The sequence below is a fragment of the Melanerpes formicivorus genome, unplaced genomic scaffold, assembly GCF_026170545.1.
Source record: "Melanerpes formicivorus ecotype bairdi unplaced genomic scaffold, bMelFor1.0.p_v2 SCAF_12, whole genome shotgun sequence".
Lineage (NCBI taxonomy): Eukaryota > Metazoa > Chordata > Aves > Piciformes > Picidae > Melanerpes > Melanerpes formicivorus.
The window spans coordinates 21,306,673-21,327,912 of record NW_027142364.1 but is presented as its reverse complement, the minus strand read 5'-3'; the positions used below and the strand labels follow the sequence as shown (position 1 = coordinate 21,327,912).

Sequence of the window (21,240 nt, the reverse complement as noted above, 5' to 3'; positions counted from 1 at the left end):
GCTGCAACTTTTTTTTCCTGATCCATGTTGCATAGCAACAGAAACAGGACAGAAGCAGTCCTCTGAATACATGTATGAACATGCATGTTCAGGGCTGTGCTCACATCCTGCATATAGGGCCCATGTCACGTTACCAGGTCTGATCTGAATCATGAAATGTGGTACTTGGCACTGCTTTCCACCTCTTCTGCACACTCAGAAGCAAAGATTTCTGTGTAAGGGCTCTTTTTTTGCCTTCTGATCTTCCCTAGATATCAAGCTGGCCAACACCTACAGAAGCAGAGTGGAAGGCTTGTGTGGTGACTTTGATGGGAGAGCTAAAAACGACTTCAAAAGTCCGAATGGTGTTGTGTACAGGAGTGTGAATACGTTTGGTGCCAGCTGGAAAGTCCCTCTGAATAGAAATGCTGCTCGCCTCAGGTACTGCATTTTCTACTCCATACCCATGGCAAGCACAGCAACTGGAAGGGAGTGAACAAAGCCATAGTTAATAGCCAGGAGCAACTACACTGTGTCATTTCTGGTCTTTATATTCTCTCGGTCTGTGTGGAGAGACCTTTCCTGCTCATTGACTGGGTAGGTTTAGACTGGACATGAGCAAAAAGTTTTTCCCAGCAAGAGTGGCCAGGCATTGGAATGTGCTGCCCAGGGAGGTGCTGGAGTCACCAACCCTGGATGTGATTAAAGGTGGTTTGGATGTGGTGCTTGGGGATATGGTTTAGGGGTGCACCTTGTAGAACAGGGCCCTGGGTTGGACTTGGTGACCCTGAGGCTCTTGTCCAACCTCAATGTTTCTGTGATTCTGTGAACTACCAATGACTTTCTATCTAGCCAAAAGAGGCCTGAAGTATCCAGTGTCCTTCTGTGGGGCCACAGTCATTACAACTGCCACTGTACAGGCATGACTAAGAGAGAAATAAGGCCACAGAAGATCTGTTGTGGTGCTACTCAAGAGCAGTACCCTGAACGCTCTTTGTACACACAAGGAACTGACGCTTTCGTGCTGACTTTACAGGCGAGATGCAAACTCAGACGAGGAGTTTGAGGAGGAACTAGACACAGGCCTCTTCCAAGGCTGTGATGAAAAAGAGCTGGAGCAACAAAATGGAACTTCAAAATGTCAAATCCTGATGGACTCCAAGGGCCCCTTTGCAAATTGCCATTCCACAGTCTCACCTGATTTCTATTACATGTAAGTGGCTGCCACACACCCCTGTCCACTCCGTCTGCAAAACCATGTTGGTGCTTGCTTCTGGACAGAGTGTTTCACCTTTGGCCTCTGGGAGATTAATAGGAACTGGGGATAGTAAGTATAATAGGCACTGGGCTCAGGGATTCCTTGATTGAGATATATATCTCTCCATATATTCCCTTCTTTATTTGTAAACAATTGTGATGCTTTCCATCTATTTCCAGCTTCACTTTTCTGTTAGCTCAAGAGAGCAGCTCTCCTCTTTTCCTACAGAGAAAAAGCAACAGTATCAAACATTATGCCTGCAGGCTGGGGTTTGCAGTGTCCAGTTCTCACCCACCTTCAGTGGGAATTGAGTACCTGGCTCTCTTAGTTTCCTTCTAGAAAACCTAGCTTCATAAAAACCAGCCTGCATGCTGCAGCCACAAAGGCTGAGGCTGTCAGTGACACTTCCTGCATCTTTCATGAAACAGTGCAAAAATTGAATAGTGGAGAGTAACTAACCTGCCATCTTCAAGGAAGTTCCCTCTGCTGTGTTTAAAGGCTGCTGTGGCCTCTTACATACACAATTGCTCCACATCTGATTTTGAGCTGTATGAAACCCTTTGATTCATACCCACATTCATTATTCATCCAGCAGCAGCAACAAAGTTGCTAAGGAGCTGCCAGTTTTCTTTAGAAATGCAGTTGTTCCTAGCTTTGAAAGAGAAATAATGCCAACCTCAACACCCCTTCTACTTGTGAGAAGAATGGGAAGGAATCTTAAGGCAAAAAAAAACCCTGGGCCAAAGGCTTCAAGGATTCTTAACACAAGCTTACTTCTCTCTCTGTTGAGGAAGAGACTGGATGGGCTGCTTGGTGCCATGGGTTAGTTGATTAGATGGTGTTGGGTGATAGGTTGGACTTGATGATCTCAAAGGTCTCTTCCAATCTGGAATATTCCATTCCATTCCATTCCATTCCATTCCATTCCATTCCATTCCATTCCATTCCATTCCATTCCATTCCATTCCATTCCATTCCATTCCACAAAGTGCATCATGATGCAGCCATGCTGGAACAAACCAGAAGCAGATAGCAAAAAATCATTTCCTATGACAAGCGGTCATGTACCTGTTGATTGCTTGTTCACAGATAAATCTCTCTTGTGCCCTTATGGCCCAGAAGGCCAATGGGATCCTGGGGTACATTAAGAGGAGTGTGTCCAGCAGATCGAGGGAGGTTCTCCTCTCCCTCTACTCTGCCCTGGTGAGGCCACACCTGGAATATTGCATCCAGCTTTGGACTGAGAGACAGTTCAAGAGGGACAGGGATCTTGCTGGTGAGAGTCCAACAGAGAGCTACCAGGATGATGGACTGGAGCACTGCCCTGTGAGGGGAGGCTGAGAGTTTAGTCTGGAGAAGAGAAGTCTGAGAGGGGATTTAATAAATGTCTATAAATATCTGAGGCTGGGTGTCCAGAGGGAGGGCACAGGCTCTGTTCAGTTGCACCCTGTGATAGGGTAAGGGGCAATGGATATAAACTACAGCACAGGAGGCTCCACCTCAACATGAGGAGGAACTCCTTCCCTGTGAGGGTCACAGAAAACTGGAACAGGCTGCCCAGAGAGCTTGTGGAGTCTCCTTCTCTGGAGACTTTCAAGCCTGTCTGGATGTGTTCCTGTGTGACCTGTGCTGGATTCTGTGCTCCTGCTCTGGCCATGGGGGTGGACTTGAAGATCTCTTTGGGTCCTTTCCAACCCCTGACATCCTGTGAGCCTGGGATCTCACAGGTTAGCAGAGGCTGCCCAACAGATAACTTGATCTTCCCAATCATCTGGCTGGGGGAAGTGGGGTGTTTATTCTTTTGTTTTCTTGTCAGCCAGACAGAGGGAAATGGAACTAGCCAAGAGTCAAGCAGAAACAATAATAAAGCTACTGGGAACAAACTCTTTCTCCTGTTCCACACAGGAGCTGTCTGTTTGATATATGTGCAATAGGAGATGCTGCTGCACTATGTCCGAGTCTGGAAGAATATGTGCTGGCTTGTCAACAGCAAGGAGTCAGCATGGGAAGCTGGAGGCAACAGACAGTTTGTGGTAAGCACAGGAAGAACCATACAGGAAGTATGGTTTCCACCTGAAGGGCTCTCAGAATCTGAGGTTGGAGGCTTTTCCTAGACATGTCAATCCCAGGGCTTCCCAGGGAGTAAAGCCATGTTGGTTCACACCTGAATCACTGCTCACAGCGCAGCACCCACACTCGCTCTGCTGGCCTTGCTCCTGTGTCTCACGCTGGCTTTCACATTCAGAACCCACCTTAGAAAGTTACTTAGGAATGGAGAGCTTTCAGCTCCCCTGTCATCAGAAGTTTATGGAGAGCTTTCAGCTCCCCTGTCATCAGAAGTTTATGGAGAGCTTTCAGCTCCCCTGTCATCAGAAGCTTTGTGAGAGCAAGCTGCCCCCATTACCAACTGGACAAAAAAAAAGGTCACACTTTCAGAAACCATCCCAAAGCACAGGTCTGAAGGCAGAACATTTCATTTCAATCTCTTTTGAGATCTACAAATTATACTAATTATTTATTTTTCCTGTGAAATTTTCAGATTAAAAAAGGATTCTCTACCATGAGGGAGGTGGAACACTGGGACAGGTTGCCCAGGGAGGTGGTTGAGGCCCCATCCCTGGAGATATTCAAGATGAGGCTTGACAGGGCTCTGGGCAACCTGAGCTAGTGGAGGATGTCCCTGCTGACTGCAGGGGGGGTGGGGGTTGGACTGGATGACCTTTGGAGGTCCCTTCCAACCCAAACCATTCCATGATTCTGTGATTCAGCCAAAACCTCCAAATCTTTGAGACTACAAAAATGCTGAAGTAAAACTCAACATAATCTCCAATCTTTCTTTCCAAAACTATTCCAAGCTGGGAGATGAAGCAAACCATACTTCCCCTGTGTCTCCCCCAGTCAGATGGCTTTGTACTCCTGGTCAAACACAGTTGCCACAGTGCCCACAGGTGCTTGCAGAGATGGTTACCCTCAGCATGTGGGAAGCTGTCTGAGAGCAGTGAACACCAGGAACGAGAGCAGAGCACACAAATAGCTTTGACTATGCAGTTCTTGGGTTTGGAGTGCTCTCCTTACAACTTCAGTGCTGTTATGCATGGATGTAGATCTCTGTGCATGTGCTGTTTGATGTACTGCCTCCTACCACATGGCAACATCCTCTGGGTCTCCAAGGGCATCCTGTGCAGCAGCCTGCTATAACTGGACTCTCCTTAATTTCACAGGTATTTCATGTCCTGCCAACAGCAACTACAGCTTGTGCACATCTGCATGCCCAGCATCCTGCAATGACTTCACCAGCCCCTCTGAGTGTGAATCCCCTTGTGTGGAAAGCTGTGAATGTCTCCCTGGCTATGTTCTTAGTGACTCTGACTGTGTGCCTTACAAAGAATGTGGCTGCACGTACCTTAACAAGTATTACAAGGTACAGTCTCCCTGTGGGGCACACAGCTCCCACAGCACCTTCTGCTAATCACTTCACCAGTCTCATCAGCATGTAGTTTTGCATTAGAAACAAAGAGCAACTGTTTAATACAATTCTGGTCTCCACAGAAAGGGGAGAGAGTAGAATACTTGGTCTGCCTCTGGAACTCTGCCTGCCAGAACACTCAAGACTGGCACTTGGACAGAGTCTACGAGGCCTTGAGCACAGCCCTGTGAGGAGAGGCTGAGGGAGCTGGGGTTGCTTAGCCTGGAGAAGAGGAGGCTCAGGGGAGACCTTCTTGCTCTCTACAACTACCTGAAGGGAGGTTGTAGCCAGGAGGGGGCTGGTCTCTTCTCCCAAGCAACCAGCACCAGAACAAGAGGACACAGTCTCAAGCTGTGCCAGGGGAGGTTTAGGCTGGAGGTGAGGAGAAAGTTCTTCCCTGAGAGAGTTGTTAGCCATTGGAATGTGCTGCCCAGGGAGGTGGTGGAGTCCCCATCCCTGGAGGTGTTCCTGAGGGGATTGGATGTGGCACTTGGAGCCATGGTTTAGTCATGAGGTGTTGGGTGCCAGGTTGGACTGGATGATCTTTGAGGTCTCTTCCAGCCTGAGACCTCCATATTAATCACCCACCACTGTAGCACTAAACAACAGCCTCAAAGGCTCTAAAGGTTACAACACACCAGTCACAGAGACATTCTGTCAGTGGCCTGTGTCCTCTCAGCAAAGAGTGGTGTAGGCAGAGTTGAGAGCCTCTAGCTGGCTGCGGCATGAAGAGAGCCCCACAGAGGCAGGACTATGAGGAATATGGAGAATCCTCCATTGCCACTGCAGGACAGAACAGCTCCATGATCCCACAGATTTCTTGTTTTACACTAGAGATTTGTTACTGAAAAGGCCTAAGCCAGTAAGGATTGGTTTATGGGAGGAAGGAGACACTATGAACAGGTGGCACTTGCCAGCAAAATGGCATATAGCATTTCCAGATTTCCTTGGAGGCACGAGTTGGACATTGCTGCTTGCACTGGTACCCTGTCTGGGGCTAGGATCTCATACGCCAGCTCTTCCCTTGCCTTCTTTCTTTGGCCATCCTCGAGTTTCAAAGAGCTGGATTGGTTAAGGTGCTTGCTTTCTGTTCTTTTGTACAACCTACCAAAACAAGACACATCTGCCTTGCTGCCATTCATGAGGAAGGCATCAGACAAAGCAGCATGGGGCTGGAGCATTCCTCTCACGGTTTTCCTGGCTGATTTAATGTGCCTTTTTTAATATCTATTTAATTGCTGTCTTCTAGATGGGAGAAATATTCATCACTGATGACTGCTCCCAGAGATGCCAGTGCACAGAAAGCTCCACTGTCTCCTGCACTGCCCTAAGCTGTGAATCTGATGAAATCTGTGGGATTTCAAACTTCACTCGTGGATGCTACAGGAGTGAGTCAACCACCATCACCTCGTCTTTGATGCTAAGAACTTAGTGCTTGTAGCACAAGGCTGGGGAGTGGATAGTTGCAACAGAGAGTATACAGAAGAAAAGCAGAGCAGGGATCTTGCTCTGAGATTTCACTGTAGATACCTCTGTGGCCAAGTACAAGCACTGGGCCTTAAAATGAAGGGGATGTACAGCATTAGGAGTCAGTGCAATCTAAGCAAGAACAGTTCTCTCAGGGTCAGATTATCTAAGAGTCTGAAGCATTTCTCCTTCCTTTTTGCTAGGTGGACCTTGCATGCCAAACCCTTGTAAGAATGATGGAGTTTGCTCTGAAGATACCAACAACAGCTCTGTCCCCTTCTCTTGTGAATGTCCAGAACTGTACACAGGACCAGTCTGTACAGATGAAAGGATAGGTAACAAAACTGTTATGGATTTCACTGTCTGCATCACACTCACCGCTCCCAAGAGTGGCTGTGACTATGTCAAGGACTGAGCTTGCTCCTCATTTCCATGCTTCAACTAGTAACCCAGTGGGTGAGAGCCTGTGGCCATCCAAGCAGAAAGGAGTCACATCCCCCAGTGGAGAGGTTCTGGAAGGTGTGACAGCAGTGCTCTGCAGGGCATACAGACCTGGCTCTGACACTGTTCCAAAGCCACATTCATCAGAGAACTCAGTATTAAACCGAGCAGGCAGTGAGGGATAGAGAAAAAATTCTGTTGGCAGTAATGCTCCCTTTCACTGACAAGGTTCTTGCTTCCTTTTCAGCTGAAGAGCCTTCCACAGATAATGCTGAGCACAGTACCGTTGCCATCGTGATTGCAGTCGTAACAGGCGTAGCTGTTATCGTCATTCTCATAGCCTCTGCGGTGGTCATGCTCAGGTAAGGCTTGTCCCAGCTTCCCTGTGCCTAACAGGCTCAAGACATAGGCACCTCTTTTAGAACCCAGAAACCTCAACATTCCCATCAATCACAGACTTGCAGGACCAGAAAGGAGCCACAGCACTCAAGATCTCATGTGAGGGAAAGCTTAGCTTTTTCTAGAGACAAACGTGCCATTTCCTTCGCACAGGGCACGCACATCCCCGGCGCCAAACCTGGGCTCTCTGGGGAGCTTGTCACAGAGCACTGGAACAGGCTCCCCAGAGACCTTTGGAGTCTCCTTCTCTGGAGGCTGTCAAGACCCATCTGGATGCATTCCTGTGTGACCTGTGTTAGACTCAATGCTCCTGCTCTGGCAGGGGGCTTGGACTCGATGGTCTTTGGAGGTCCCTCCCAACCCCTAACATCCTCTGATCCTTTGAGTCTCCAAAGCCTAACTTCATTCACACTCACACTGATATCTGACTTCTTACTACAGCTAAGAACAGAAAGTACAAATGATTGGTGTCTTCTTTTTCCCCCATTCTACAGAGACAAGAGAAGCTCAGGTACACTTGAGATGGGAGGGGGATCTTCCTTGCAACGCTCCAGGGATGCACTGGATGGCAGAGTGCAGGAGCAGGATTATGGCTACGTCACGAACGCTGCGTTCGATGACAACGAGTCCTGAAGAGCACACCTACAGCCAGAAACACTTTTTTTTCCCAGTTAACTGGTGTTACTTTCTGTCCTTGCATTTAAACAGTATGGCTTAGCATTTTGAGAAATATTATTGTTAAATACAAATAAATAAATTGTTGCATTTGCTGAGCAGCCTTTAAGCACCTCTCAGGTGCCGTGCTGTAAGGTGCAGGGTTGAAATAGTTCCTAACTCGCAGAAGTGACTGAAAAACACCAAGCACACAAAGAGCTGCCTGCTCCTCCTGAGCTGATTGCAGCCCCTTCCCCACTGCTGCAGGTGCCTGCTGCCCCCAAGATGTGTCATTTCCCAGCCATGATGAGGGTTACCTTTACCTGCTGGTTATATATGGTTAAAGAAGCTTTCACCACCCGGTGAGTGCACCTCTCTTCCAGTGTCCAAACAGATCTTTCCCTTTGCCTTTTCAGCAAGTGGGAGAGGGCTTGGGAGAAGGGAGGTCCAAGTACATGGGTAGGCACATGGTGGTCACTTAGGGAAAAAGGGCATTAGAGCTTGCCATGGGATTGTGCTGATTCCCTGCCACTGCCTAAGAGCTGCCCAGCAAGTGTGATGTTTGTGGCCCAGGTACTACCCACGGCCATCTCCACTCCCACTTGCTGGCCCACACCTGCTAACACAACTTCAGAGCTGAGGCCAAGCTCTGTGTCCCCTGTGTTCAGGAACAGGCAGGACAAACTCCTACTGAATGCACAAGTTTTATTCTAGAAAATGCAGAAGTTAAGGGAGTGGAGAAAAACACTCCATGGTTCCAGAGATCATCTGCTTTGCTTCCTCCACAAAGCTTACAGGTGAGCTCTATTTATTGGCAATGAGCTCAAGCACCTTCCAAGCTGTTTGTAGCAAGGCCTAACCACATGCAGTGTGCAAGAAGACACTCTCCCTGTGACAGACCACTCATAAGGTTCAGAGGGCTGAGGCACTGCCTGGCCCTTGTCCAAAGACAGAATGGATTTTCAGAGCCACAATTAAAGCATTGAGCCATAAGGAAAGAACCATTAGGGTTTCCCTGATGCTTTTCCTGGTATTTCCAGGTTCATTTCTGATGGCAGTGAGCCACTGTGTGGGCACTGGTTTTGCCATAATCATAGACTTGTCAGGGTTGGAAGGGACTTCAAGGATCAGCCAGTTCCAACCCCCTGCCATGGGCAGGGACACCTCACACCACAGCAGGTTGCTCACAGCCACATCCAGCCTGGCCTTCAAAACCTCCAGGGATGAGGCTGCCACCACCTTCCTGGGCAATCTGTGCCAGTCTCTCATCACCCTCACGGGGAACAACTTCTTCCTAACATCCAATCTCAATCTCCCCACTTCTAGTTTTGCTCCATTCCCCCCAGTCCTATCCACCACCTGACACCCTCAAAAGTCCCTCCCCAGCTTTCTTGTAGCCCCCTTCAGATACTGGAAGGCCACAATTAGGTCTCCTCAGAGCCTTCTCCTCTTCAGACTGCACAACCCCAACTCCCTCAGTCTGTCCTCATGGCACAGCAGCTCCAGCCCTCCGCTCATCCTTGTGGACCTTCTCTGGATGTGTTCCAGCACCTCCAGATCCTTCTTGTAACAGAGGCTCCAGAACTGGACACAGTGTTCCAGGTGTGGTGTCACCAGAGTGGGGTAGAGGGGGAGATTCACCTCCCTGGCCCTGCTGGCTATGCTTCTCTTGAGGCAGACCAGGCTCTGGTTGACTTTCTGGGCACCCTGCTGGCTCATGTTGAGCTTCTCATCCACCAGCACCCCCAAGTCCTTTTCTTCAGGGCTGCTCTCAAGCCAGTCCCTGCCCAGCCTATGTCAGTGCTTGGGATTGCCCTGACCCAGCTGCAGGACCTTGGACTTGGTCTTGTTGAATATCACGGGGCTGGCTTAGGCCCAGCTCTGCAGCCTGTCCAGGTCCCTCCGGCTGGATCCCTTCCCTCCAGCTGTCAGCTGCACCACACAGCTTGGTGTCATCAGCAAACCTGCTGAGGGTGCACTCAGTGCCACTGTCCATGGCACCAACAGAGATGTTAAACAAGCCTGGCCCCAGGACTGATCCCTGAGGGACTCCACTTGTCACTGGCCTCCACTTGGACATGGAACCATTGACATAATGCTGATTATTATTTACATACCCTGTCCTGATTATTATTTACATACCCTGTCTCCCTTCCTTGTAGCCACAAAATCCTGTGTGCTGTCAGCCAGGAGTGTGTTTGTAACCTCCATGAACAGTCAGGTAGACAAAAGGCATTTTCCTGTGGTCTGTTCAAGAACATGCCAGCTGCCCATACATGCACAGCACAGCTAGTTTGGAGAGGAGGTGAATGCAAAAAGGCTTTCAGCCTCGTTACACAGTGAACATGAATCAGCCTGAGAGACCTACTCATGTGCAAACGAACTGCCAGCCTTATGCTGGAAATTCACTGCAGTTACAGAAGCATCTTTCCAGCCTGTTCAGTGGCAGCTCCCCAGTGTGCTCTCGTGCTTGCTAACAGCGTGATCCCACGCATGCTGAGCAATGCCGACCAGTTGATTGCTGTTGCAGGGGAGCGCAGGCTGATCCTCCACCCCCAGGATCTCAAACAGGTCCCAGCAATGCCCAAGCAAAGCAGATTTCTGGGTTTCCATGGATATGTTTTTTTCTGATACAGCAAGAATTGCTTTGGCTTTCCACAGGGGGTGATACTGAAAATAGGAGGGGAATGCAGTGCTCCACCGAATTAACTCCTTCCTGCCGACAGAAGCCAGAAGTGACAAGTCTTCTGCTGCTCTGCTCTTTTAAATCAACCACTTGGTGACCTGGCTTCTGAAAAGCTGGGTTTTAAATGCACTGCTTAGGCCATCTGGCCCAGAGGGCAGTTTTGCAGCTGGTGAACTGACCTCTCTAGCACACCGTGGCAGCAATAGCCAAGGAGACAGCCCAGCCTGCTCAGCTCTGCTCACTCCTTAGCTCAGAGGACTTTTGCTGGGCACAGTCATGAGGCTCGGCTGACGTCCTGAAGGAAATGTCTGGGCCACAACATGAAAAGCCGTCCTAGAAACTTCTTAGCCCTAAAATGGCCATTGGGATTTACTCTGAGCTTTATCTCCTTTGCTTCTCTTCACCAGCAATCATGCGAAACATCAGGACGGCCGTTCTTAGCGGGCCTCCATCTGAGGGATGCTCGCTCATCCCCCAGCGCCGCAGGACATCTGCCACGGCTCCGCACACCGGAGCCCACCCCCACAGATGGCGAAGCCCCGAGAGCCGCGACAGAGCCTCCCGGAGAGGAGGAGGGGGCTGCCCGTCATTCCTGGGGGCAGGACGGGCTGTTCCACCCGGCGGGCGGAGCTGCTCCCCGGGCACCCGCCCGGCCGGGAGGAGCCAGAGCCCGGCCCAGCTTCCCCCGCTGCCCGCTGCCCGCTGCGGGGCGGCAGATCGGCCACGGCAGCAACGGGACGGGAGGCCGGGCGCTGGGGGTGAGCTGGGTGCTAAGAGGGGGCGCGGGGGAGCTCCGGGGGCGGGAGCAAGTGTCTGCCGGCGGCATCGGGAGAGGGAATTCTGCTCCTCTGCTTCGCCCTGGTCAGGCTCGCTCTGGAGCTCTCGGCACTAGCGAGACGTGGGATGGTTGGAGAGGGTCCAGAGCCGGCCACAACAATGATGTGAAGGCTGGGGACAGGCTGAGAGAGTTGGGGTTGTGCAGCCTGGAGAAGAGAAGGCTCCGGGGGGACCTTATTGTAGCCTATCAGTGTTTAAAGGGATGGATGGGGACAATCTTAGCAGGGCCTGTTGTGACAAGATAAGGGACCAAGGTATTGAACTGAAAGAGTGGAGATTCCAACTAGACTTCAGAGAGTGATTTGTTTACGATGAGGGTGGTGAGAGACTGGCATAGGCTGCCCAGAGAGGTGGTAGGTGCCCCAGCCCTGGAAACGTTCAAGGTCAGCTTGGACGGGGCTCCGAGCAGCCTGACCCAGGACTTCCCTGGTCACAGCAGGGGGGTTGGACTGGATCACCCTTAAAGATCCCTTCCAAGCCGGAGCGTTCTATGTCTCTGGGTTCTTGCCCCCGCAGGGCTGCCGGCTGCTTTGCCACAGGGGTGCTGCCGAGGGCGAAGGGGCTGTCTGCCGAGCCCTCGAAGCCACCGCAGAGACTGGGGACGGGCTCGGCACCCCAGGTGTCCCCCCGGGGAGCTGCGACCCTGCAGCGGCGCTAGGTCGGTAGCGGAAGCAGCAGAGCCCAGACAGAGGGGAGGGGATCGGTGGGATGGTGCCGGGGGGCGGCAGGAGCGGGCCGGGGCCGTGCGGTCGGTGAGCCGAGGTGGTGCGCTGCGAGCTGGCTGCCGGCCCGGAGCGGCTTCCCCCTTCGCCTGCAGCGCTGGGCAGCCCGGCTGGCCGTGGCGTCGCTGGCAGGCTGCCCCAGCAGGGCCCTGCGGCAGCCGGGTACCGCCTGACGATGACACACGGTGTGAGCATGCCCGTGCCTGACCATGTCCCTGCCTGCCATCGCCCAGCAGGTGCCCTGTGCGCATCCCAGAGCTCCTCTCTCCACCGTGCCTTGCACTGAGCCTGCCCAACGAGAGGGACGTCTGCTGACCTCGCATTCTTGAGATGGCAGCTTACCCTGAGCCTGGGGACCTGATCGAGATCTTCCGGCCAGCTTACCAGCACTGGGCCCTCTACCTGGGGGATGGGTACGTCATCAACGTGACACCCATAGGTAAGGCTGCTGCAGCCTGGCAGGGTGGAGAGGGACCTTTGGAGGGATCCAAAAGCCCTGACTCCCTCCATGGGCTGGTGGTGGACCCTTTCCATCAGCCAGGCAGAAACTGCCCTGAGGTCTTGGAGGGTCCAGACAGGGCCCGCCTGGCTCATCCTGCCCCTGCCTTCCCCAGATGAAGGGCCCCCAGCCATGTTTGCCAGCGCCAAGTCAGTGTTCAGCAGAAAGGCGCAGGTGAGGATGCAGCTCCTGAAGGAGGTGGTGGGAAATGACAGATACCGCATTAACAACAAACACGATCGCACCTACCCTCCCCTGCCGGTGGAGGAGATCATCCGCCGTGCCCAGAGGTTCATTGGCCAGAAGGTGTCCTACGATCTGCTCGGCAGCAACTGCGAGCACTTTGTGACCTTGCTCCGCTATGGGGAGCCGGTCTCTGACCAGGTAAGCAACCTGGGATTGTCCCTGCAGGCTTCACAGTGCATCTCCTTGCTGCTCTGGGGCAGGGGGGACCTGGACTGTGGCAGAGCCTGCAGATTGGATGGGGGAGAGCAAAGCCCCAGGTATGGGGTCCAGACTGTCATTTCCTGTGGCCTTACCAGAGACCCTGAACCCAAAGGTTCTGTATGGTCTGGCTGCACCCTGACAGTGCCCTTTTACTGCATGCTGCAGCCCCAGGCTCAGTGCTTGGGTGTTTCACTTCTGCTTACAGGGCAGGTGTTGCTCATTAATTTAATTGCTTTATTATCTCTGCTCTTCATTAGCATGCCTGGGGTGGGGAATGAAACACAGCCTGGAAAGAGGATGAACTTTTTTCACTTCTCCCTTGCAGGCCAACAAAGCAATCACTACCATTGGGTTTGTGACAGCTGCCGCTGGTGCCTTGTCCTTGCTGGGCATCCTCCACAGCAGATCCAGAGAGAGACAGTACTGACAGCCCACCAGGATCAGCTCAGGGCAGGGCAGGAGAGACCTGGACAGGTTGTGACCACAGCTGCCACTTGGACTTACTAACAACTGTCCACCTTGCTGAGAGCAGCACTAACCTGTTTGCCACATGGGCTTTTATCTTACTGCCTGTGATGACTTTTGTGGTAGGCTGGGAGCACTTGAAGCAAGCTCTCCATCCTGACACCCCCCCACCTGCTCTGCTGAGGGCTGGGACAGGCTTTCTACACTCATCCTGGTTTTATCAGCTACACCCTGTGGGCTCTTTTGGGGAATAACCTGGTTTAACTTTGATTTTGTTTTGTAATTCAACATTTATAGGGAAATATTGCTGAGGGTTTATCACATTTCCTCCAGCTGAGGGTCTGTACAAATGGAAAACCCCAGGTTCCCGGGCATGCAGAAGGGTAGACAAGGTAAGTGGTGCCGGAACTGAGCTGCTCCTGTGAGAGCAGAAGATAAGAAGGAAGGGCAGGCTTTACAGGTTGTGTCCCTCACTGATTTAAGTGGTGGTGTTTTAAATGATATTTTTTTGCTTAGTGGTGTTTTGGTCAGCATTCTCCTGCCTGGAAAGTGTCCCTTTCCCTGGCTTCCCTGACCCTTTTGCCTGGGGAACATCTGACAAAACCTCCCAGCTAGCTTTTTCTCTAGCTGCTGTGGCCACTGAAATTTCCCTCTTCATGCCTCCTAAGTGTGGTAGTTGATGGGACTGTGCCTGAACAAGTGTTCTAGCTCACAGAATCATTCAGGTTGGAAAAGACCCTGGGATTATCAAGTCCAGCCGTTGACCCTGCTCTACAAAGTTCACCCCTAAACCCTATCTCCAAGCACCACATCTAAACAACCTTTAAACACATCCAGGGTTGCTGACTCAACCACCTCCCTGGGCAGCCTGTGCCAAGGTCTGACCACTCTTGCTGATAAAAAAATGCTCCTAGTGTCCAGTCTAAACCTCCCCAGCGGCAGCTTGAGGCTGTTCCTTCTTGTTCTATCCCTAATTACCTGTGAGAAGAGACCAGCACCAGCCTCTCCACAAGGTCCTTTCAGGTAGTTGTAGAGAGCAATGAGGTCTTGCCTCAGCCTCCTTTTCTTGAAACTAACCATCCCCAGCTCCTTCAGTCACTCCTCATAAGATTTGTTCTCCAGCCCCCTCCCCAGCTTCGTTGCCCTCCTCTGCACTCACTCTCTGGTATTGAGGTGCCCAAAACTGGACACAATACTCGAGGCATGGCCTTCACCAGGGCTGAAAGGTCCCTTCTAACAGAACCATTCTGTGGTGGGACTTGGGCTGCCAAAGTAGTGAAGTTTAAAGAAAGACCACCATAGGTTGCAAGGGCAGCCAGGAGCCTTTTGTCCCCTGGAGCAGTGGCCATTGGCTCTTCAGTGACGAGAAGCTGAGTGTAAGCCATTTGCAGCCCCAGCATGAGAACAGCCTTCCTCCAGCCATCAGGAAAGCAAAGCTTCATGGGCCCTGCATTGCTGTGGGTTACATACCTGGAGAATGAGCACCTGTGTTCCAGCTCCACATCTACACAGCTTCACTATTTCCTTGGCAGAAAGCTGGGTTGTGGCTTGTCTTAGAAGGAAACTGCTTTGGCAAAGTGGAGGTTTATTGACTCTTTACAAGGAGTATCTGGCTTAAGTGTTTGGAAGCATTTATTTGCAGACAGAGGATAAGAAAATAGATCCTGTGTTGCTTGTGCCACAAGCAGCTGCCTGGACTGTCAGAAGAGAGGAGAGCAAAAGAGCTGTCTGTAAGAGGCTTGCTATTTTTGTCTGCTCTTAACATGTGCATAACAGGATCAGGAGCTTTTTTAAGCATGGGTTGTCTCAGTGTTTGACAGAGCACAGCCAAGACTTCTGCTTGGATTTTGTGGTGCTCTCAGTTACTACCTTTAAATAAAATTGTTGGTATAATTTTGTAACATGGGAAACATACTGAAATAAAACTGAACCTGAAAGTCCAGTGTTTTGCTTCCTGCCAGTGTAATCAAAAGTCCTGTCATGGCTAAACTAACGAGGTGGTCAAACAACTTGAAGCTGAAGAGCTTCTTGTGGGCTTCTCCAGCAGCCATGAGCCAGAGCAGGTTAAAACCCTTGCTTCTGGGCATGACCCAAGTTAAAACAGGCCCAGCCCTGCTTTCTGCTGCATGGCACAAAACCTGGGGCAGGATCTGGCAGTGACACAGCACAGACTCAGGGGGCACAAACACAGGGGTCATGTGCATGTGTGTGCAGCAGCTGTGCTGTCCTCTCTGCCTTTGCAAACTTCAGTAGGGCATACCCTCACCAGCCTTCCCAGCCTGCTCTTACACCTTTAACCCTTCCTGTACTCGGAGCCTAATGTTTGCAAGAGCTGCCAAGGGAGAGCTGGCTGAGGGCAGCCTATGCACCCTCCTCTCACAAGTGTATTTCCCTTTGGAATGCAAAAAAGAAATGGAATTACTTCATCTGGGGAAGGTTCTTGCAGTTCTTGGAAGCTGCAGCTTCCACTGAGTGCAGGGTTTGGCAATTGTGACCTCTGAGGGGTCAAGATTGAGCCTCTCCTGTTGGATTGCCTCCCCAAAAAGCTTGGCAAATGCACAGGAAGGATTTGGTGGAGCAGTGACTGAAACATGGAGTGAGTGCAATGTGGAGCAGCAGAAGCCATCGCTGCACCCTGTTCAGTCCTGTTGAGCCCTCCCAGATGTTGGCAAGGTCCCAAACCTGCTGCTGCCATGGAGGAGAGTCAAGGCAGCTGAGAGATTCATTCTTGCCTGTGCTCTGGGGCCCATCCAGCAGGGGCCCAGCCTGCCTCTGAATGCAGAGGTTTGTGCAGGGCTTTCAAACATCTGTATCTGGTGCCCACCAAAGGATTAAAGCAGGCTGTTGAGCCTGAGCTGGGGAGGATGCCATCACTGCATCCCGCACCCAGCCGCAGGGTCTCGCCTAGTCCTCGTCGCTGTGTTCGTAGCTGGGGTTGATGTAAATCTCATCCATGCTCTCTGCTGCTAAGTCTTTGGTGTTCACAGGAGGCCAGCTGGGGTCCCTCTGCAGCACCCTCTGCCATTTTTGGTATGGGCTGTTTGACTGGTACCCAGACCAGGCTTTAATCAGCAGCCAAAGGTGCTTGTTCTGCAAGATCACGTCCTGTGGAGTGCCATGGCACAGGGTCAGTGCTGTTGCCCTTCAGTGGAGTGGGACCAAAGCCTTCCTTTGCTACATGTGCAGCCCACCCTGAGTCTCACAGCACTCCCTTTTAGTAACAGCTGCCAAATGCCACCTTCCTCATCCACAGGAAGGCACTGCTCATTTTTATCAGGGTGACTCTGTCCTGTTTAGCTAAAGAGGATAACCAAAGGGCCAAATTTTCCTCTGGAGGCTGTAGGACAACCAGGCACTGCCACTGCTTGCAGAAGGCAATACCAGGTGCTGGGTACAGCCAACTTTGACCCACAAAAGACTTTCAGGGCTTAGTCCCTGTTGCAGTATCCATCAGCACAGATCAGCACAATCTTTGGCCTGGTTGATTGCAGGACAAGAGGGAAGTGGTTGTTTCAAAACCACTGCCACATGACTGACTCATGCTCCCCTGTGAACCAGGGCAGGGGGCTCCTCCTGGGCAACTCCACTTCTGCTTGCTCCCTCTCTAAAGACTTGAGAGATGTGGTCTAAATTGCGTCTTGGGGGCTGCATAAAATGGGTTTGACTGACACACATTGAAAACGGGGTACAAAGGCCTGACCAGACACTGCTCCTCTTCACCCTGAGCAGCCAGAGGCAAACAAATACACTCACCTCTGTAAAGAAAGATACACAAAAGGTGAGCAAGAGCATCAGTAAGATGTAAACCCTCCAGATCACAGGAGTGCAAAGGAACTGTTGGAAAAGACAGGAACAGCAATTAGGTTTAAATGCCTTGCCAAGATTTGCATCTGTTCCTAACAATTGAGAAGCTGACTAATAATTTCCCAGTGGCAAGCATGGAAGAGGCAGTTGGAAGTGACAGTAATTCCTTGTCACAGAGATCTTGGAAGGTTTCATGCCAGATTCCCCATGGCATGCAGCTGCCTAACTCAGCTATTTAAGCTACTGCTGAAACCCACAGATCAGGTACCCAGAGCAGTATGTGGTGCCCAAATACTTCTGGGGAGCTGTAGCTAATGCACAACATGCAGCTCCTCTCCTCCTGTGTATGCTTGCCCTAACACAGGGCCTTCACCTAAATTGATCCCATGCAGGGTGGCTGGGAATGAGTCACAGGACTTGGCCATACCCAACACTGGGCAGCTGGAGGCAGCTGCTCGCACTGTGCCCTGGCTGAGCACCCAGTAGGGCTGAGGCAGCCCCATGTGAGCTAATGGTGGTTGAGGCAGGGGCAGATGCATTCCCTGCCCACTTGATTCTCAGTCCAACAAGCTTCCTACAACATTCCACAAGCCACCTATTGTGCTCTTTGAGAAAAGCTCTTTGCCTCCCAGTTGTTAGAAGAGAGGAGGACTACCTCATTAATCAAGCCCTTGTCAGAAGGATGTTAGAAAGGTTTGAAAGGGCTGCCCAATCAGCATCAGATCAGCAAATTCATTTCCAAGGTGACTATAAGCTTCTGCTCTATCTGCTTAGATAAAGAGCCAACAAAATAATGGCATGAAAAAGGAAGTGCACATTTTGTTAGTGCTTACCTGCATGCTGCTGTACACAGCATCAATGTCAGCCAAGAAGAGGAAGAGGCAGACTGCAAGCTGCAGGGCCAGGAGGACTGAAAACACGTCTAGGGAGAGAAGAGCACTTGTGGCTTTGGGATCAGTCAGATAGGTGGCTGTGGCTCTCTCAACCCACTACATCTGCCAAACTCTACAAGTGTGCTGACAGGAGACCCAAATGCTAATGCACCATGTAAAATGCCTTTCTTTCCCCTGCCCCTACAGGAGATGTGGAATTGAAACCAGAGGAGCTGTTCCCCAGCAGCCTGTTGCACAGCTCACCACCTACACTATCTTTTCTTGTCCAAGTGATTTGCCACATTCTTATACAACTACAGAAAACTGCCTTGAAGGGGCACTGCTGCAAGCCACACCAGCATCCCCCCTCCCCTGCACTTGCTCCTCTACCTGCTCAGCCACATGCCTGGACCCCAGGCAGCAGAGGAGACTGCTTGTTCTCCTGGGCTGAGCTCCAGGGCAGGGCCAGTTGCTTCTGCAACTGACAGGTTGCAAAGGAGGGATATACCTGTGCCTTCCACAGGAAGAGTTTGTCAGGCTTCCAAAGGAGTTGGAGGCCACAGAATGATGGCAAATGGCTCAGATGTCTGGAGGTGTCAAACTCCTGGCAATTGCAAGGAGCTGAGTACCTTAAGACCAGCTGACAGGTTGGGTCAGCAGCTCCCAACAGCTTCCTGGCAGCCTTCTCACTGCCAGGGAGGAGAAAGGACAAGGCTGAGTGAGTGACCTTTTGCTTCCTCCCAGGAATTGTTCCCAAGAACAGATAAAACACAGAAAAGTGTTCAGATTTCTCAGCTGACAGAGTGCTCTGCCCTATCTCAGCCTGGCTACGTGCAGGGCAGCTTCTGTCTGGTCTCACCTGTCTTCTGCAGGTGTGAAATAGGTTTGGCACCTGGCCTTTCACAATACACCTAAATCAACTGCCAAGATGAAGCAAAGTCCTGCCCTCTCATCCATGAGCTACGATTGCAAAGCAGCTATCAGTCAGCCAATGGCTGAAAGGGCTAAATCAGCTCTGCAAAACTCAGAAGAAGAAAGTGTATTGTGAGAGGAATTTTGAGAGTGATGTTATCGTGGGCCTCTCTTTCTTATCTGCAGGAATGGAAGCCAGGCAGAGTAAGGCTGTGAAACTCAGAGGAATTCCTTTTGACAGATTTCAAAACAAATACACCTGATCCTCGTGTGCTCTCTGTTCACAATTACACAGAGTTCTGCACTAAAGCCAGCCCATCATCATCTGCAAAGCACACATGCAGGCCCCTCTGTGAGCTCTTCCTATCTGAAGGAGGAAGCTAACATAAGCAGTGCTCACTGAGCCCTTTTGTAATGAAGAAGCAGGAGCTCACAGACACCAACTGCTATTTTACATGCCAGCCACTGGTATGGGTAAAGAAAAATCCTAACAGCCTCTCCTGTCAGGCAGGAGACAGGAGCAGGAGTCAGCAGAGAGTGTGTTACTCCAGCTTTACTCACAGTTGGTGTAGATGGGCTTCCGGAAAGGCTTTCCCTTGGAAAAGACAAAAGCCACAATGATGCAGTTGACAGAAGACAGTGGCCACAGTGTAGTGTCTTCATAACTGAGGACAGGGCTCTGGCCACTGCTGCTGGTACTGTTTTTCCCAGGGCTGGTGGAGGAGAGAGTCTGATTCCCTGGAGAGCAATGTCTGTAAGGTAACAGCAAGCATTTTGTTCCTGCCCTTGCTGCAAACAGCAATTCCCTCTTCTTTCCACCCCAGCCTGCTATAATAATCAGGTATTGTCCATGGGAGTGAAAAACAAACATTTAAAACCCACCAACCCACCCATACCCAAACCAGCTGAATTTTCTAGAGTGTGCATTGTCTCATTTGGGCCTGGCAGGGCTGGAGTGTCCCCAGCACACATCAGCAATGCCATCTGCAAGCTGGAGATCAGAGACAAAAAACAGGGACTCACCTCTGGCTGCCCAGCTCTACATACCAGGGCTGCTGCTTCACCAGGAGGAAGCCACAGGTTTGCAGGGTAAGGGTAAAGCACACATTGAGGATGATGGAGAGCAGCAGTGGAGGAGACATGAGCTGCCCTGGAGGCCGATAAGGTGCCAGCGTTGGATAGGCTTCAGTCAAGCTCACTGGAGAGAAATCAGAAGCATTTGCAGTCCCAGGCAGCTCAGCCCCCTTCCATCCCTCTGCATTTGCTGGGCCAGCAGAGCCACACAAAGACTTCCCACTCAGTGTTCTGCACCTGAGCCAGAACAATCCTCACTATCAATACAGACTGGAGGATGAGGTGTTAGAAAGCACCCCTGAGGAAAAGGACTTGGGGTTGCTGATGGGTGAGAAGCTGGACATGAGCAGTGTGAGCTTGCAGCACAGAAGGCAAATCACATCCTGTGCTGTATCCAAAGCAGCATTGCCAGCGGATCCAGAGAGTTGATTCTGCCACTTCACTCTGGTGAGACCTGACCTGGAGTATTGTGTACAGGTCTGGAGCCCTCAATGTAGGAAGGACCTGGACCTGAGTGAGCAGGTCCAGAGGAAGCCATGAGAATGATCAGGGACTTGGAGCACTTCTGCTACAAGGACAGGCTGATGGAGCTGGGGTTGTTCAGCCTGGAGAAGAGGCTGTTTCCCACCAGACCCTTACATGAACACTACTCTCAGGGAAACACAGAGAGAAGATGGGGAATAGTATTCCATCCATGGGGTTCTCCACAGGAGTCCAAGAGCCACTAGGTTCCATGCTGGGAGCACACAAGAGAGCCAGGAGCCAAAGTTACCCTGAGCCCCACCAGCAGTCACCAGAGCAGCTGCTCCTTTTCTAGTCGAGTCTCACCTCCAAACCCTGTCACTTATGCACAGAGTTCTGCAGCTCTCTTCACAATGAGCTGTGAGACAAATCTCACAGCTTAGGCCCTAGGAGTTGTTTTAGCATCAGTGGTCATGATGTCACTGCCAAGCAGAACTTGGCTCCTTGTTTTGATTTTCCTTGGGAAATGAAGTCAGGTGTTTGCAGTCTGAAAGAGACAGAGCTGGCTTCCCAAGGTGCTTACTTGTCAGGCAAACCAGAAGGGTAATGACGACATCTTGTATCAAATACTGGTAGTTCCCAAAGACTTGCAGTTGCTAGAACAAAACAAACAAACAAACAAAACCCCACAAAGTAGCACCCTCTGAGAACCAAAGACAGCTTTGATGGCACAAACTGTAGCACCCAGTGCTCTTCCAGAGCAATGTCATGCCAGCAACAGCAGCCTCACAGCCCT

The 21,240-nt window shown here is 51.1% G+C and overlaps 3 protein-coding genes across 5 annotated transcripts in view; 2 read left to right on the top strand and 1 right to left on the bottom strand.

Annotated features, from left to right (window-relative positions):
• Positions 1 to 7,789, top strand: part of LOC137444651 (IgGFc-binding protein-like) — a 65,944-nt gene extending 58,155 nt beyond the window's left edge. Inside the window, exons 67-74 of the mRNA XM_068145655.1 lie at positions 252 to 420; positions 1,016 to 1,192; positions 3,143 to 3,270; positions 4,459 to 4,658; positions 5,953 to 6,091; positions 6,374 to 6,505; positions 6,859 to 6,973; positions 7,505 to 7,789. Coding sequence (XP_068001756.1) covers positions 252 to 420; positions 1,016 to 1,192; positions 3,143 to 3,270; positions 4,459 to 4,658; positions 5,953 to 6,091; positions 6,374 to 6,505; positions 6,859 to 6,973; positions 7,505 to 7,643 — 1,199 coding nt within the window. The 3' untranslated portion in view covers positions 7,644 to 7,789. The remainder of the gene's footprint in view (positions 1 to 251; positions 421 to 1,015; positions 1,193 to 3,142; positions 3,271 to 4,458; positions 4,659 to 5,952; positions 6,092 to 6,373; positions 6,506 to 6,858; positions 6,974 to 7,504) is intronic.
• A 3,189-nt stretch (positions 7,790 to 10,978) lies between these two features.
• Positions 10,979 to 15,260, top strand: PLAAT1 (phospholipase A and acyltransferase 1). Of its 3 annotated transcripts, none has more exons than XM_068145658.1 (4): positions 10,979 to 11,108; positions 12,146 to 12,348; positions 12,524 to 12,792; positions 13,181 to 15,260. In XM_068145658.1, the coding sequence occupies exons 2-4, from the start codon at positions 12,240 to 12,242 to the stop codon at positions 13,280 to 13,282; spliced, it is 480 nt and encodes a 159-aa protein (XP_068001759.1). In that variant the 5' UTR covers positions 10,979 to 11,108; positions 12,146 to 12,239; the 3' UTR covers positions 13,283 to 15,260. The 3 variants fall into 3 exon arrangements, with proteins under 3 accessions (XP_068001759.1, XP_068001760.1, XP_068001761.1); XM_068145659.1 differs by having other exon boundaries at positions 12,143 to 12,348; XM_068145660.1 differs by lacking the exon at positions 10,979 to 11,108 and adding an exon at positions 11,704 to 11,845.
• The window catches only part of ATP13A5 (ATPase 13A5), a 46,283-nt gene continuing 39,971 nt past the window's right edge, over positions 14,929 to 21,240 (bottom strand). Inside the window, exons 25-30 of the mRNA XM_068145657.1 lie at positions 21,028 to 21,100; positions 19,932 to 20,106; positions 19,470 to 19,660; positions 17,958 to 18,046; positions 17,074 to 17,154; positions 14,929 to 16,425 (exon numbers count right to left, since the gene is read on the bottom strand). Coding sequence (XP_068001758.1) covers positions 16,225 to 16,425; positions 17,074 to 17,154; positions 17,958 to 18,046; positions 19,470 to 19,660; positions 19,932 to 20,106; positions 21,028 to 21,100 — 810 coding nt within the window. The 3' untranslated portion in view covers positions 14,929 to 16,224. The remainder of the gene's footprint in view (positions 16,426 to 17,073; positions 17,155 to 17,957; positions 18,047 to 19,469; positions 19,661 to 19,931; positions 20,107 to 21,027; positions 21,101 to 21,240) is intronic.

Bases quoted from the DNA above. Each gene is read 5' to 3' on its own strand.
- PLAAT1 (XM_068145658.1), top strand. From the start codon at position 12,240: ATGGCAGCTTACCCTGAGCCTGGGGACCTGATCGAGATCTTCCGGCCA. The intron at 12,349-12,523 runs GTAAGGCTGCTG...TGCCTTCCCCAG, and splicing joins CATCAACGTGACACCCATAG to ATGAAGGGCCCCCAGCCATG. The intron at 12,793-13,180 runs GTAAGCAACCTG...TCTCCCTTGCAG, and splicing joins GGGAGCCGGTCTCTGACCAG to GCCAACAAAGCAATCACTAC.